The 17,486-nt window shown below is 39.0% G+C and overlaps 1 protein-coding gene across 1 annotated transcript in view; it reads right to left on the reverse strand.

The window, feature by feature from the left end:
• Positions 1-324: 324 nt before the first annotated feature.
• Positions 325-17,486, reverse strand: part of MAP3K21 (mitogen-activated protein kinase kinase kinase 21) — a 53,688-nt gene continuing 36,526 nt past the window's right edge. Inside the window, exons 6-10 of the mRNA XM_058543012.1 lie at positions 14,297-14,419; positions 9,422-9,572; positions 8,953-9,050; positions 4,580-5,365; positions 325-3,068 (exon numbers count right to left, since the gene is read on the reverse strand). Of these exons, the coding sequence (XP_058398995.1) occupies positions 2,665-3,068; positions 4,580-5,365; positions 8,953-9,050; positions 9,422-9,572; positions 14,297-14,419 (1,562 nt within the window). The 3' untranslated portion in view covers positions 325-2,664. The remainder of the gene's footprint in view (positions 3,069-4,579; positions 5,366-8,952; positions 9,051-9,421; positions 9,573-14,296; positions 14,420-17,486) is intronic.

The following is a 17,486-nucleotide window of genomic DNA, read 5'->3' on the forward strand; positions in this document are numbered from 1 at the left end:
TTCATATATTAATTCCACACTGCAAGTGTGTGCCTTCTGAAAAGCTGGAGTTGCAAAATTCTCACAATCAAATGCAACTTTTCAATGCATACATAAGCCAAACAACATTTTAAATACAATATTTCATTATACTTTCTTACAAAGTATTTAATCCCATGACTCATTTAGTGATCTTCAGTTTAATGAATTTAGCAGGTTTAATACCTGGCTTATTAAGCATCAATAATCTTGACTAACATACTTTTCCTTGTTAAATACAAAATAAACCATTACATACTACAGTCACAATCATCAGGGGTAGATCAAAGCCACTGAGCAAATAGACTAGCTATAAAAAAAGTTTATTAAAAAAATAGACAACATATGTAAACATCTTTTTCAGTCACAAGGCTTCATAATACAGCATATCAGGCCCAGGCCTTAAATCTCTGCAGTGTGAGCACCTTAATTGTTGACTAATAGTAATCAGCTTAATTTATCTTTCAGTGAGCTATTAAGTCTATATGAAAATAAATAACCAGATTCCACTAAGTACACTAATACACATAGAAAATTGCAAATGTACAATCGATCTCAGCAAAAAATAACTATCTGCAGTAACGTGTGATTGAATCCTTACATTGCAATTACCTTCTTAATCTAGTTTCATTTCTAAATTCATCATAATGTAGAGTTGACTAAAATCAAGCTCAACAGGAGCAGAAACGGAGTAGACGGACAAGACAGATGAACACCCCCCACTGCCCACCCCCCACATGATGTTTTGGTAGAAGCAAAACTGAGAACATGGTTTCCATACTTCTCCTTTTATGTATTATTTTAGGCAGGTATTTCCTTTAGTTTTAGCTGAAAGTTACATGCCCACAAATGACTAAATATGAAGTAGCCAACCATAGTTACAAAGGTGATAAAATTTTGAGGAACCCAAATTTTGATCACATAATTCAATAAGCACCCAAAAGTAAAGCCAAATCATACAATAGACTATAATACAACAAAATGCGTTAAGTACCTGAGATTTTGCTGCAAGATTCTTAAACACAAGACTGTTTTCTTTCCTTAGGGAAAATGCATTCATGTTAATATAATTCTTTCACGCCCTGTTCATCATCTGCTGGGGCACACCTGCCAGGTGAGTGAGATATTCTAAAATGGCCAAATAATATAATTTTCCTTTTTTTCTACCATAGGTATTTTATCACACCTGATTTAATTTAAATTGTTGACATTTCAGTTTTTCAGTAAACCTTAACAAAGGTAAAATTTTAAATGAAATATCAAGTAATGTTTGTAATTTAGTTTTTCATTGCACGGAAAAATTTAAATTTTTATTGTCTGTCAGCTGAATAACCATATTCTAGTGACAGAAGGGAAGCCTAACAGATTTAAACAAAAGAAACCCAGGCAAATTTACCAAGCTCGTGGATAGCTGTTTCTGTAGCTTAATAACTCAGTAGTCTATTTGCATCACACATGTATGCTTTATAAAAGTGACTCATAAACTAATTTTAAATCATTTAAAATCCTGATCTGTCATCCAAAGATTCATTTCATAAACCCATATCTGAAAGTAATCTATAATATATTTGTCCTTTCCACCGTATCAGCTTATCTCTACAGATGTCTAACATTCATCCACAATTAAATGAAATGTGAAGTAACTACAAAATACTTAAATCCTAACAGTGCTGCTGTTTCTCGACTTGGCAGTGTTTCTCTCTAACTGTAATTGGGATTATCAAGAAAATTACGCATTTAAATAGGGAAAAATAAAATTAAATGAGATGAATGGTTATAATACATGATACATGTGTCAATTTTTTAAAATTCTACTATAAAATGAAAAAGCTTTATAATTTTGGATACCAAATAAATGGCTCCTGATGAAGGACGAACCTTTTCTACAGGAAGAACCTACAGATTAGCTTCACTCAGGTGTATACAGCATGGTCTTAGCCCAATGTTAATGACTGATCTTTTAAAAATCTACTTTGGAGTTCTAAGGGATAAAATGTCTATAAATTACATTCAGTAAAACTTTTACAAGTTACATTCAGTAAAATTTCCTCAAAGAGAGAAATATTGCATTATTTAGCAGAGATTTGTACATATTTATGCATTATAAGCCTACTGTTGAGTTGAGATAGTTTAAATAGGACTCTGCATCTATTCTAGTCATCAAATTTTTTTTTTTATATAGACACCTTTACTTACTAATATCACATTATTCTTCTTGGCTTTTTGTTGCACAAATACCAAAACAAAGGGAAAAAAGAGAAAGAAAATAAGGAAGGAAGGGAATAAAACGAGGGCACCCATTACAATTTCTGTGTGCACTAATAGACAAGGATATAAATGGGAGCCAAGAAAGCATTAAAATTGTGCTTAAGACAACTCTACCCAGCATAGTTTTACATTGCTGCACATTTCTTGTTTTACACTTGTGTGTATTTCAAGTTATTAGGTAAAAATCCAGTGGAAAAAACAATATAGACAGCTAACAGCCATCACATACATTTTTTGAGAAGTTAGACATCCATTACTGTTTCAGTAACATGGCCACAGCTTTTGAAAACACAGCAGCATGAAACAGTTCAAAGGTAGACACACTGTTTTAATTTGTTCACCTTAAAAAAAGAGAAATGCTTAAACAACATAAGGCACTCAAGACAGAAATTCTTTCTCCAGGTCGTATATGGACGGTCGGCTTGTTCTGCTCTTCATCCTGCACAAGGGCACCGTGCAGTCCCTGCTCTGGCCTTCCACGTCGGCGTCCAGTAGGGAAGGCACATGGGTTTTAGTTCTCTCCTTGGCACCGAGGGAACAGTTAGGGGTTGGTCCCGGACCACCCCCAACGGGGTTGGCCTGTCTGGGCTGAGACTGTGTTCTCTGTGAGAAGGCCTGCAGGGGGTCTCCTCGGCTTCTCAGGGAGGAGGGGCGAGGCAGAGGCACAATATTGAGAGCTCTTTGCTTTTCAGGCGGGACCTCGGACAAGGAGTGGGGCATCCCCCAAACCCGCTCAGGTGCCAGTTCAGAGGCTCCAGTGGCTGAGTTAAGAGGTACACCAGCTGGTTGAGAAATCAGACACTGTGCAATTAGAAACAGTGATTTCTAAAACAATGAATATCAAGAAAAATAACTAGGATGTCAGTTCAATTAGGTAATCACTGTCAAGTGAGTTTTAGCAAAAAAAAAACCTGAACACAAACCTTTTTAAAACTGTTAGGATACAATGTTTGTTTACGAAAAATTACTGCAAGGTTGGGAAGAGTGCTTCAATTTATGGAACCAGAGCTAAGCCAACATCACAGTGCTCAGGACGATGAGCGTCAGGATTGTCTCATAAACAGGCAGATTTCAAAATGGACTAGACTGGAATAAAGTTATGACTTTTAAAAATGATGGTTAATTTGATTCAACTTCACTTGCAGATTATGATTTGAAAAAATTATTGAAAATAAGAAAGCAGTAGGTTTTTACGTGTTACCCCTCCTCTATTTTGTTTTGAGGAACTGAGTTATCACCACTCTAGCAAATCATTATTGGCTTATAATTAAGAGAAAAAGAATGGTTTCTCATGGGATTATTGTGCTAGGATTTCTCATTGTGCAATTATAAAATATTAATACTGATTGCATTACAAAAGAGTAATAAACCAATTTATCTAAAGACAATAAACAATAATTTGAAAAAAATCATTTCTTGATATATAGTACTTAAAGAGGCAGAGGATAAGATAAAGAGAATGAAACCAGTTTCATTTTAATATACTTTATAACCAACCCTAGCATAACATTTTACAATCTAAAAAGCATTTTTCATATACATTATCTCACTTAATACTCATGACAGATATATGAAGTACAGTCATGTGTCACTTAATGACGGGAAACATTCTGAGAAATGCATTGTTACGGAATTTCGTCATTGTGTGAACATCATAGAGTGTACTTACATAAACCTAGATGGTATAGCCTACTACACACCTAGGCTATATGGTACTAATCTTATGGGACCATTGTCATGTATACGGTCCACTGTTGACTGAAACCTTATGTGGCACATGACTGTAGTTTTAATTATCTTCATATATAAAAGAAATAAAGAGTCAACACCTACACAGCACCGAGTGTGCCATTTGATTTCTATACCTGCTAAACTAATCTCAACACAAACTGAGCAGCGAAGCCGGGAGATGTAGAAGAGAAGGTATCACAGGGGAGGTTAATGACCAGCTTTGGTTTCAGCTCTCCCACTAATTACTGCTTCAGATTGAGGCAAATGACCCGTCTTCTCCACCATGAGGGGCTTGGGGCACATATTCTCCATGTGCTCTTTCTGTTTCAATAGGCTATTATATATTTAAGTTACTGAAATTTAATTATACTTTTCCCAGAAGCCAAATGAGACTTAAGTCAAATAAAAGAGTACAGTAAAATTCAAAGATCTATGTGCACAGTGAACACAAATTTGTAAATATAATATTGACTTGGAAAAGATAAATTCAGATACCCATAGAATTTCACATTTGAATCTCTACAATGATGTTTTGTACTTTTACCCAACCAACGCAACCTACCTGGGGTCTGAAAAGCATTTCCATCAGACATGGTCCGTCTGTGACGGTACGCTCGTTCTTTTGAAGAAGCATAATAAGGCACGTTCCCATGTGTCTGCTCTGTGAGGGGAGGAGACAGGTTTTTCCACACACTGCAATTGGTCTCAAGTCTTGGCATGGAGGTTGGCTCACAACTACTTCCTCCAATGGCAGGGCAAAAATCTGGAGTGGGCATCTCGGGGTCACAAGTGATGTGCATGCTGCCCTCAAAGGAATCTTCACCGTCAGTCTGCAGCAAGCACTTTGTGGAGAGAGAAGGCATGGAGAGAAGGCTCACGGCGCTCGACGGAGGGAGTAAGGGTGGGCTGCCAGCGCCCCCGCCTGTGGACGGCAGCCTTGTGGGAGGGCTCGCACTGCTGCGGGACTTGGGAGCCCGCTGGAAGATTCCGTCCCATTTCTTCCTTTCTTCCCTAGGCAACAGGTCTTCAGCAGCCTGCGCTTTATTAAGCTCTCTGATATCCAGTCCCAGAGCCACTGATGCCAACAGCGCAGTGCAGCTGTACAAAGCAGACTCTGTCTTCTTTTTCTGGGGGGATCTGCTCAGACTGTCTGTAGGGGTCACCTGAGGAGTGCCAGCAGCAGAGCTGGCAGAGGTCACCTCCTCCCAGCTCTCAGGTTCCACCGGATTCTCTCTCTGGCCGTCTTCCCAAAAAGGTAGATCGATGTAGGCTTGATTAGGCGATTTCATTTGCTTTGGTTTTCTGTGTTCCAATCCATCAGGGGAAAGCTTTGGCTCTTCACAAGCACCTAAATAAAGGTATAAATACAAACATGGTAGTCCATTTTACAGTAAAAATCAACTATACTATAAAATAAAGCTAAAATCTAATAAATAAATATTCGACATCAAAACATATGGAGTACTGCTCAGTTCAGCAAACGGTTCGTCCAGGAGGACGCTAAGGGAGGGGCGTGTGGGGGCTACTACTCAAGGCGCCCTGCAGGCAGCCAGCAAGCAATGACCTGCTATTTCCTACCCTTCAGGAAATGCTTCTTCATTGGCATGGAAAATAGAAATTACTGTAGAAACAAAGTCATCAAGAAACAGAAATACACACACATAAACATAGGCACTATAATGTCAGACAAATGTGCCCTTTCCTCACCTAAACAAACGTGTCAGGGGCCAGCCCCGTGGCTTAGCGGTTAAGTGTGTGTGCTCCGCTGCTGGCGGCCCAGGTTCGGATCCCGGGCACGCACCGATGCACCGCTTCTCCGGCCATGCTGAGGCCGTGTCCCACAAACAGCAACTAGAAGGATGTGCAACTATGATACACAACTATCTACTGGGACTTTGGGGAGAAAAAAAAAAAAGGGAGGAGGATTGGCAATAGATGTTAGCTCAGAGCCGGTCTTCCTCAGCAAAAAGAGGAGGATTGGCATGGATGTTAGCTCAGGGCTAATCGTCCTCACTCACACACACACGCACACACACACACAAAGTGTCAGGCCCCATTATCTACAGCTCGTCTGTGTGTAAAGGAATCGTCATGCAACAGATCAGTGGTTCTCAAAATGTGCTGCCTGGGCCAGCAGCACCCCCATCACCTGGAAACTTGTAGAAATGCAAATTCTTGGCCCACTCCAGACTATGGAACCAGAAATTCTAGGGGTGGAGCCCAGCAGTCTATGTTTTAACAAGCCTTTACTAAAATCTGGGAGCCACCGCAATACAGGAAGAGTCTCCAAAGAGGGTAGAGAGTCCCAAAGGGTAACAAATTCTATTAGCTGAAGAAGCAGCTAAAATTCTTATCACTTAAGGGTGCTTAGCAATGAATGACGGAAACTACAAACTCCCTAATCTGGTGTTCAAAGCAACCCACAATAGAGCCTTCAATTCTTTTTACAGTGTTATGTCCTGCTGCACCTAAAACATGCTCTACAATCTAGACAAGCCGGGACGCCAGTTTTCCTCCCAACAAGCCCACGCGCTTCCCATCAGCATCTTTTCTTCAGGGTGCCCTCTTCTCCCTCCATCCGTCCTCCTTCCACCCTCTAACGCTGCTTCCCCAAGCTCCCTTTTCCCTCATAAAGCTCTCTCTCAAAAAACCACCTAACACTAAAACAGCCTCACTGTGCATCTTCCCTCATGCAATCGCAGCTTCCTTTGAAGCCCCTACAGTTTCTTCCTTTTATTTACTTTTACATCACAGTCAGCTGTGAGCGTGCCTGCAGAGGGAAAGCTTCTGACCACGTCTGTCTTTTTATCTTCTGAGGGGTCTTCCCTGAATAGTGCCTTCAACAAAAGCTTCTGGTGAAATGAATGTACAGTGTACCTAACAAATAAAAATTATCCATCCATTGTTTGAAAAAAAAGAGGGGAGGGGCTGGCCCCATGGCTTAGCGGTTAAGTGCGTGCGCTCCGCTACTGGCGGCCCAGGTTTGGATCCGGGCGCGCACCGACGCACCGCTTCTCCGGCCATGCTGAGGCCGTGTCCCACATGCAGCAACTAGAAGGATGTGCAACTATGACATACAACTATCTACTGGGGCTCTGGGGGAAAAAAAAAAGGAGGAGGATTGGCAATAGTTGTTAGCTCAGAGCCGGTCTTCCTCAGCAAAAAAAAGAGGAGGATTAGCATGGATGCTAGCTCAGGGCTGATCTTCCTCACAAAAAAACAAAAAATAGGGGAGAAGCTATTGACAAGTGAAATCCACAGGTTTCAAAGTCTATTGCGCATTTCCTAATGTGTGTGTTTGCCTGCACTTTTACTGATCGGTGAGACACTCACTTTCCCCTGAAGGGGTCACAGACTTACAATGATCCATCATAATCCTTTCCCTCTTATGACCAATGACACGCTTTTGTGGCCCCCAAACCAAAGCAAATATAATCAGCGTCTGTATAAGATCAAACAGTCCTTTAGGATTCGATAGACACTGAATGCTTGCCAAGGCGTGGAGTCGACATTCTAGTTTGGGGGTGACAGAGAACACATGCATTATGGGGGTCAAGGTAGACAGATAAGAATTTCAGATAAGAGCTAAGAATAAAAGAAAACGGGTCATGAGTTAGAGAGACGGGGCGGGACGCTACTTCAGCTACGGTGGTCAGGAAAGGCTTTCAGGAAACGGTCAAGCTGAGGCATAAACGCTTAGAAGGACGGGCCACATGCACGGGCGGTGGGAGGGGGTCTTCAGGCGGGACAGACAAGTGTAAACCCTTCAAGTGAACTAGAGTTAATGGAGACCGAGCTGAGTGAGCCAAATGTATCCTTTTATTTCCTCCAACTGTCCTTTGGAGGAGTTATTAATAGGATCAAAATATTCTAAGACAGAATAAAAGAATTAAAAAAAAAAGGCAGGAAGACTTTGCTGATTAATCCCTCTATCTGGACAGTCACAAATAATAAAAATTATATTATAGAAATAACAGTTTTATTACTAGTAATTGTTCCTCATGAGTCCTCAAACTGTTTGACAATAAATCATAGTGTGTAATACGAGGAGAATCTCTTGCCTTTATAGGCAGGAGTCAGAATACAATAATGAACCTGACAATAGATAGCTCTTCTCCAGGAATTACAGATTACCTGTCTTGTGTATACCCAAATGTATTTACAGAGATATTTACACTGAAACCACATCCTCATGACAATGCAGAAGAAAACTGAACATGGGTAGTGAGTGATAAGGTGCTTGTAAAATTGAGCATAGCGCCAATAATAAATTCAAGAAATTTATGCCATATTTTGCTAAAACATCTTTAATTTGGCCACAGTATCAAAAGGTTGTCTTAAATTGTCAAATATAAAGACCAATTTTCTTTTCTTTGGTAATAACAATCTGTGAAGTTTTTCAACAATTTCCACATCTCTTCAACCTTTTAATATCTTAACATTGAATATGAATATTGAATACCGAAAATAATTAGGATTCATTTAAATTAAACTGAGATTCTAGTGTAGGACTCTCCAAGCAGTAGTTTCCATATTTAACCTGCTTGACAAGATTTCATCCTGTCGACACATGGCAACACAGCCAGAAGATCACCCCTTAACAGCAGCAGAATTTCAGGGTGTCTGTATTTCATATTTACTGTCTCCTCTACCAAATTAATTGGTTCTACATAATTAGTTATGATACTGATTTTTCTGGTAAAGAATAGGAGTTACAAATTCCCAATAAACAATGTGGAGCCTAATTACCTTCTGCCGTAAAGACTTACAGGACAGAAAATAACTTCTGAGTTTAAGTAAAGGAAGAAGCAATGCTACCACTTGCTAACTTTCCTGTGCCACTTGAACAACCATATGAGACTATTACAGCAAAGCTTCTAGCACACTCAGATGCTGCATGTAACACAAACAAACTCTATTTCCTGAAGCATTTACCTGGCTGGTCCACAAATAATGAAGCCAATGGCATGGTTTTCTGATTTTTTATTAAGATAGTTGACCAAGGGCTGTTGCCGTCTGAGAGAGGTCTTATTCTACAAGAGAAAGATGTTTATTTTGACATAATAGAACCACATGACACAGAAATTAGGTTTTGGTGGATACACGCCTACCATATTTTTAAGGTAGTAAAGAGAATACATTTGTTTTCTGTGTTTTGAAGAACTCACAAAGTACAAATAAAACCTTAAAATGGGAAAGAAAATATATCAGGGAATGTTTTAATGGCTTAACTAATAATAATTAACTTAGTATGATAAACTCATTCTAGAAATTAAATAAATATTCAGGTATCTCTGTATTATTCTAATTGCTTTTTAAAAGGTAAGTCTGGCCCATGTGATACTTAAGGCACCGCCCTTTGTCACAGCATACACTGGAATGCCACCAGGTATCTCACACCTACCTTTCTTTGCAATCAGTTCTTTCTTTCATTTGAATTGAACTTGGTCCCCATGTACAACCTTTTTTCTTGTAATTCCTTTTCACATCTTCAAATTCTTCTTGTCGACAGACTGTGTTCCTTCCCCAAGTTTTATTGCTTTCATCTGAAGTCACTAAACAGACAGCATCACTCATTAACCAATTAAAAATTCTTTTACGTTAAATGAATCAAGTCAGTTGTAAAACTACGTTACTCAAACCATGAAGAAATGATTTCTTTCACCCTACTGATGGCAAACGTCTTTCTGTAACCATAAAAATAGCAAGAAAAGTGGAATAAATTAAAAGAAAAGATGCAAGTTCGAGGTAAATTAGCAGCGAAGAGCTGATTATTTATCTGTTTATTTAATATTCTGCAACAGTTAGGATTTCATTTCATTTGGAAAAAAAGGAGTCAAACTGAACACTTAACTTAAAACAAACTTAGTATCCTAATTTTTTTTTTCTTGTGAGGAAGATCAGCCCTGAGCTAACATCTGCCAATCCTCCTCTTTTTGTCGAGGAAGACTGGCCCTGGGCTAACATCCATGCCTCTCTTCCTCCACTTTATATGGACGCCGCCACAGCATGGTTTGCCAAGCGGTGCATAGGTGTGTGCCAGGGATCCGAACCAGCGGGCCGCTGTAGCGGAGCGCGCACACTCAACCGCTTGCGCCACCGGGCTGGCCCCCTACTTTTCTTTAAACAATCTTTGGGGTAATCTTTTTGCTCAGTTTTACTAAAATGATTCCATCTCTCTCAATACATATAGTTATCCTTTCCTTCAGCTTCAGAGGTTTCTTTTGCCTCTTACAATGCTTTGATAATTTTTCTCAATCAAGTTTACTCAAATTTCCCCATCTTTGGTCCAGACTAAATGTGCCACACAACATCTACAACTCACAGTGAAAAGAAGCCCATTCCCCTGAATCCGATGTGCATTTGATGTACCCTGTTCCACGTGAGAGGCAGTCTTCACAATGAGTGTATGCTGATGCTATAAAGGCCGACAACAGTGAGAGACCACAAGGCCACAAAGAGCTTCAGAGGAAGAATAAAAATAATGATCACAGCAACTGCCAACACATACAGAGCTCTCACCACGTGCCAGGCCCCGTTCTAACTGCTTTATATACACTTGACCCTTTTAAACCACTCTCATCCCCAGTTTACAGAACTGGACTCTGAGGCGTGGTGAGGTTAAGGAGCTTGTCTAAAGGCACAGGGCAGGAGGGCCAGAGCTGGGATTCAGTCCCAGACAGTGCGGCTCCAGAGTCCACGCTCTTAACTGCCAAGCTATACTGGACTGTGAAAACAATAGACACTTACGCCAGCCAGTGAGTGACCAGAGGAGACACAGAAACAAACATGAGAGTAAGCTGCTGGGGAGACCTGGGGTCAGAAAGAAGATAACCAAGACTCAGGTTGAAGAACATGAACAAACAGTTACTGCACACAGAGCTGGTCCTGTCCAGAATATCTGGATTTGAATGTTTTCATCTGCTACTTCAGAGAATGAATACTAAGGACCTTGTTATTTGGGGGAAGTGGAGACACTCCCTGAGTTGGTTCCATTTCGACCCCACAGAGTCAGAATTTATTTGAAATCCCAAAAGTATTCAATTTAACTAGTACAAATCTTGGGGCTAGCCCAGCTTATCCAGGTACAACTTCCCCATTTTACTGAGGCCGGTATTCAGAACTGAAGAATGTGAAGGCAGAAACTCTCACTCATTGCTGGTGAGAATGCAAAATGGAACAGTCACTTTTGAAGACGTTATAGAGGTTTCTTATAAAACTAAACATACTCTTACCATACAATCTAGAAATCACACTCCTTGGTATTTATCCAAAGGAGATTAAAACTTATGTCCACATAAAACCTGCATATGAATGTTTATAGCAGCTTTATTCGAAATTGCCAAAACTAAAACTTGGAAGCAACCAAGATGTCCTTCAGCAGGTGAATGGATAAGTAAACTGTGGTATATCCAGACAATGAAATATTACTTAGCACTAAAAGGAAATGAGCTATCAAGCCATGAAAGACATGGAGGAACCTTAAATGCATATTACTAAATAAAAGAAGCCAATTTGAAAAGGCTACATACTGTAGGATTCTAACTATAGGACATTCTGGAAAAGGCAAAACTATGCAGACGGTAAAAAGATCAATGGCTGCCAGGGGTGAGGGAGTATTGGGATGAATAGGCAGAGCACAGAGGATGTTAGGGCAGTGAAAATACTCCATATGATACTATAATGGTACATACAGGTCATTACACATTTGTCCAAACACTCAGAATGTACAACACCAAGAGTGAGCCCTAATGTAAACCAAGGACTTTGGGTGATGATGATGTGTCAATGTGGGTTCATCGATGGTAACAAATGTACCAATGTGATAGGGATGTTGATGGCGGGGAGGCTGTGTCAGGGGGTGGGTTGCAGTATATGGGAAATCTCTGTACCTTCCTCTCAATATTGCTGTGAGTCTAAAACTGCTCTAAAAAAAATAGTCTTAAAATACCAAAAAAAAAAAAAATAATATATATATATATGAAGACAACAGGGAAGACAGTAGAGAAACAGCTGGGGAAAAACAGAGGCGTCATGGCTTCTGTCCCCTCATCCCTTCACCAGAGCTGCAAGACAAGCCTTGACACCCTCTTTGTTCCTTTAATTAAGCCCTTACTCTGTCTAGGCAAATGCAAGGTACGAAGTATGGCTTTATGAGAAAGGCATCTTCAGAAAGACAAATTAGCTACAATAAAATGATGGTAGTTTTAAGTTCTACGATTAAATTACACATTTATTTAGATTATTTCCCTTTAACTCTGAAAAGACTAGTGTCCTGGGAGCTTTAAAAGAAATCTGTGCTGGTGCCAAGGTTTGCATTATCAAACGGAAAAAAAAAATTGGTTGTAGCCTGATTTGAGAAAATATTCTTTTGGAATTTTTTTCTCCAAATAAAAATGGTAAGCAGCAGAGAATTAAGTCTGGTGGAGAAAGGAGAAAATGCAAATTAATTATTTAATATAGTAACTTAGGCTGATTACCAGATTACTTACTTATATAAGAAATACATTGTTCTTTTGCTTAGCCTACCTTTGGGGTTTATCTGCACTGATCTTGGAAAAGAATCAATAATTTTATTTCATTCCACTAAACTTTGATTCAGGGACTAATTGAAACTTGCACAGTGCAAAGGTGCCAGGCAAATTAGCTATATGTATTTTTTCCACCAAGTTGAACACTTTTTCTAACACCAAAATACTACATGGTATTTCGAAGTATTAGGTTGGCCAATACAGACCAAATTAAAGTTAAATCTCAAAAAGCAAAATATTTTTTTCTTTACAAAACAGGGAAAGAAATGGAAGTAACCTGAATTCCTGATTTCATTTTCCAAAATATCCATAAATATGCTACTGATATAATTAGGTTTTGCTAATTTTGCATGCAAGTGTTTAACAAAATGTCTCAAGATATGGTATCCTACTTTCTCCTCTGTGGTCTGGTCACATCACCAATTGCATAGAATCTAAAAATCATTTGTTGTGAAAATAAGAAAATTATTCTGCACAGCAAAGGAAACCATCAACAAAATAAAAAGGCAACCTACTGAATGGGAGAAAATATTTGCAAATCATATATCTAATAAGGGGTTAATATCCAAAATATATAAAGAACTCATACGACTCAATAACAAAAAAAAACAAGCAACCCAATTAAAAATTGGGCAGAAGATTTGAATAGACATTTTTCAAGAAGACATACAGATGCCAACAGATAAGTGAAAAGATGCTCAAATCACTAACCGTCAGGGAAATGCAATCAAAACCACAAGGAAATATCAGCTCACACTTGTTAGAAGGGCTATTATTAAAAAGACAAGAAGTAACAAGTATTGGCAAGGATGCAGAGAAAAGGGAACCCTTATGCATGTCGGTGAGAATGTAAACTGGGGCAGCCACTATGGAAAATAGTATACAGGTTCCTCAAAAAATTAAAAAGAGAACTACCATATGATCCAGCAATCCCACTTCTGGATATTTATCTGAAATAAATAAAAACACTAACTCAAAAAGATATATGCACCTCACGTTCATTACAGCATTATGTACAGTAGCCAAGGTATGGAAACAACCTAAGTGTCCACCAATATATGAATGGATAAAGAAAATGTGGTATATATACACAATGGAATATTATTCAGCCATAAAAAATGAAATCTTGCCATTTGAGACATATGAGGGCATTATGCTAAGTGAAATAAGTCAGACAGAGAAAGGCAGATATCATATGATCTCACTTATATGTGGAATCTAAAAAAAAACAAAAACAAACCAAGCTCACAGATACAGAGAACACATTGGTGGTTGCCAGAGGCAGGGGGTAGGTGAAATGGGTGAAAGGGGTCAAAAAGTACAAACTTCCTGTTATAAAACAAATAAGTCCTGGGGACTATAGTTAACAATACTGTAATGCATATCTGAAATTTGCGAAGAGAGTAAATCCTAAAAGTTCTCATCACACACAAAAAAATTTGTAGCTATGTATGGTGACAGATGTTAACTAGACTTATTGTGGTGATCTTTCTGCAATATGTACAAATATTGAATCATTATGTTGTACATTTGAAACTAACATAATCTTATATGTCAACTATACCTTGATTAAAAAAAAAGAAAATTAGACTAAGAAATGTAAGACCAGATTTTGTTTTCCTAATAGTTGTGATACATATTAAATGTCACATGCTTAGTTACAACCAGCTATAAAATTTGTCTGCTTAATTTGAATCCAAGTCAATTAATGACGGAAATCAACACAGAAGCCGGAGGAGAAAGCTTACGCTGTATAGCTCGGAGTCGAGGAATCATTGTGGGGCTACTGGGTGGACTGGAACTGCTGCTGTTCAAACTCCTCCGTTTGTCCAGGTTGGGAGAGGCCTGCACGGTTATTTTATGCTGGAAATCTGTCAGATATGGAAAAAAGTGAGAATTAAGGTTTCATGGTATTAAGTTATATTCACAGCCACTTCTTTAGCACACAGCAATAAAGCATAAATTGCCAGACAGTAAGAATGAAGTATATCTTAGAGTCCGTTTCTTAGTTTCTTATCTTCCATTTAGGGTTCAAGTCAATAAATAACGACTTAGAGTCTACTAGATGTCAGGTCCAGCCAAACACAAACATACTCACAGAAAAATGAAGTATTATTGAGTACTTGTAGAACTTACATCTTCTAGGAAGAAAGTTACCTTTATTCAGTGCAACACAGTTAAAAAAAAAATTGAAACAGGAGACACCCTGGATTTAAATGAGTCCTGGTTCTGTCACTAACAAACTACAGACCTCAAACCAGTAAGGAACCTCTCTGAGCCTGTCTCCTCAACTGTTAGATAGAAAAACAGATATCTCACAGGGCAGCTGTGGTGACTAAAACAGAAAATGTAGGTTATGTGGGGTTCAGGACACGTTGCCCCAAAACTCCTTAACCTATCACATTTCTACACGACTGTCCACTCCTCATCAAACCCAGCATAAAAATACTCAGGTCTGTTTCTTTGGGTCTTCATTTCCTTATGAAGGCTCCCATGTCATGTAAAGTTTACATTAAATAATTTTTTATGTTTTTCCCCTGTTGATTTCTCTCTGTCAGTTTAATTTTCAGACCCAGCCAGGGACTCTAGGATGGTCAAGGAAAACTTTTCCCCCCTATGGTTAAAAGCATTTTGTGGTCAAGGTACCCTATAATGGCAGTTACTATTACCTAACTGTAATATAGTGTAACCGTCATGACAGGGATACGCCAAGAACTATGGCAATATATGGAAGAAATAGTAATATTACCAGAGGGAAGAGGAGTGCTTGGGAAAACTCTTAACTTGTCGGAAAAATTATCGAAAACCTTAGTCACAGGTAAAAGAAATGACTGGGTGTTCTCTCAGTGCAGTGCTGAGCTGCACCTTTGATTGATTTTCTATTGACAGGGCTATTTTTACAACTCAGTAGGGGCAGAGGTTAACTTGTAGATTTTGTCTGGAGATGATGCAAATAATTTCTCTCTGACGTAAAAGACAATCCCAAAGGTGATGGTATATTGCCATACTGGGCATTACCTAGTTTGCATTTAATCTAGCCATCTAATCCTAATATTCCTTTATTGAACTGCCCATAAACACTTAGCCCCTCAAATTCTCCTTTGAATCAATTTTAACTGGTTCTCTCATTAATTAATGAGTTGAATAAAGTCTTTGACATGCATTCATTTCTTATTTGCAAGAAAGCTATAATTTACCTTTTTGAAAATTATACCTTAAAGACCTTTAAGGAGCCATCTGGTATTTGAAATGAGGAGAATTTGGTAGGAAAAAAATCTACCCAATTATTCATGCTAGAAATCTGAAAATTTGTCGATATTATCTTGTCCCTGACCCTCCATATCCAATCAGACAAAAAATATCTTGTAAATTCTGTGTTGTATACTCTTCTTATAGTTGAGGAATTTATATTCTAGGTTCTGGAGTCAGAAAACTTGGATTTGAATCTCAGTTTACCACTTAGTAGCCATATGAATTTTGAAAAAGTAATTGTAAGTCTCAATACCTTCATTTACAAAACTGGAAAAAAATAATTATTCCTACTTCGTAGGACAGCCATGAAAAACTAAATACAAAGATGTATACGAGATACTTAGTGCAGGGCTCAGGACATGACAAATACACACTAGGTGTTAGTGAAACCTGTTCTCTCCATCTGCACTGCCAGCATGATTTCATGCCAAGGCTGCTGCCAATTCCTCGATCCACCTCCCTGCATCTCTGTCTGGCCCCTCTGGTCTATCTCATAGCAGCCAGAAGCATTTTTTAAAATACATGCCTGACCCTGTCACTCCCCTGCTTAAAATCCTTCAAAGGCTTCTCCTAATTCTTAAGTTACAGATCAAAATCGTAACATACTCTATAATCCCTGCAAATCTGAGTCTGGGTTCTTTGTGTCACTCAGCCTCATCTTGCCCCATTCTCCCATCACTCACCGTGGTTTACACAAGGGGTCAGTAAACTTTTTCTGTAAAGTGCCATACAGTAAATACTTTAGGCTTTGTGGGCCATATGGTCTCTATCACAACCACTCAAATCAGTCGATATAGCGAGAAAGCAGTCAGACGATTCAAAAATGAATGCATTCCAATACAATTTTATTTATGGACACAGCATTTAAATTTCATGTAATGTTCCTGTGTCATGAAATAGTCTTTTCCTTCTTTTCCAGTATTTAAGCCATTCGTAGCTTGTGGGCTGTACAAAACAGGTGGTAGCCTGGATTTGGCCATGGGGCATAGTTTGCTGACCCCTGGTCAAACCACACTGGTCTTTTCTCAATTCCTAGAAGAAACCAAGTTTTCTTTACATGTACTTTCTGCCTATTCTCTTCCTTCCCCCTCTGTATTTGGTAAATTCCTACTTTAAGTCTCAATTTATTTATTTATTTTTTTTAAATTATTTATTTATTTATTTGTTCCCCCAAAGCCCCAGGAGATAGTTGTATGTCACAGCTGCACATCCCTCTAGTCGCTGTATGTGGGACGCGGCCTTAGCCTGGCCGGAGAAGCGGTGCATCGGTGCGCGCCCAGGATCCGAACCCGGGCCACCAGCAGCAGAGCGTGCGCACTCAACCGCTAAGCCACGGGGCCAGCCCTAAGTCTCAATTTAAATGTTACTTCTTTAGGAAGCCTTCTACGATCTCCTTAGACCAGTGACATCTCTCTGCTAATCACTGTCATATGACTTTTCCCTCACACTAGTTAATAATTATAGCAGATAAATAAGTATTTGCTTAATTATTAGCTTCAGGTTCACGCTCCTCCCCCAGTACAATGTCAGCTCTATAAGGGCAGGGGCCGTTCCAGTCTCCATCACTGCTGGATCCCACTCCAAACAGCACAGTGTCTCGCACATAAAAGGTGCTTAGTAAATCTTTGCTGAATGAATATTTTCTCTGTTTAAGATTATAAGTAACATGAGGATAGAGATCATGTT

The sequence above is a fragment of the Diceros bicornis genome, chromosome 6, assembly GCF_020826845.1.
Source record: "Diceros bicornis minor isolate mBicDic1 chromosome 6, mDicBic1.mat.cur, whole genome shotgun sequence".
Taxonomy (NCBI): Eukaryota; Metazoa; Chordata; class Mammalia; order Perissodactyla; family Rhinocerotidae; genus Diceros; species Diceros bicornis.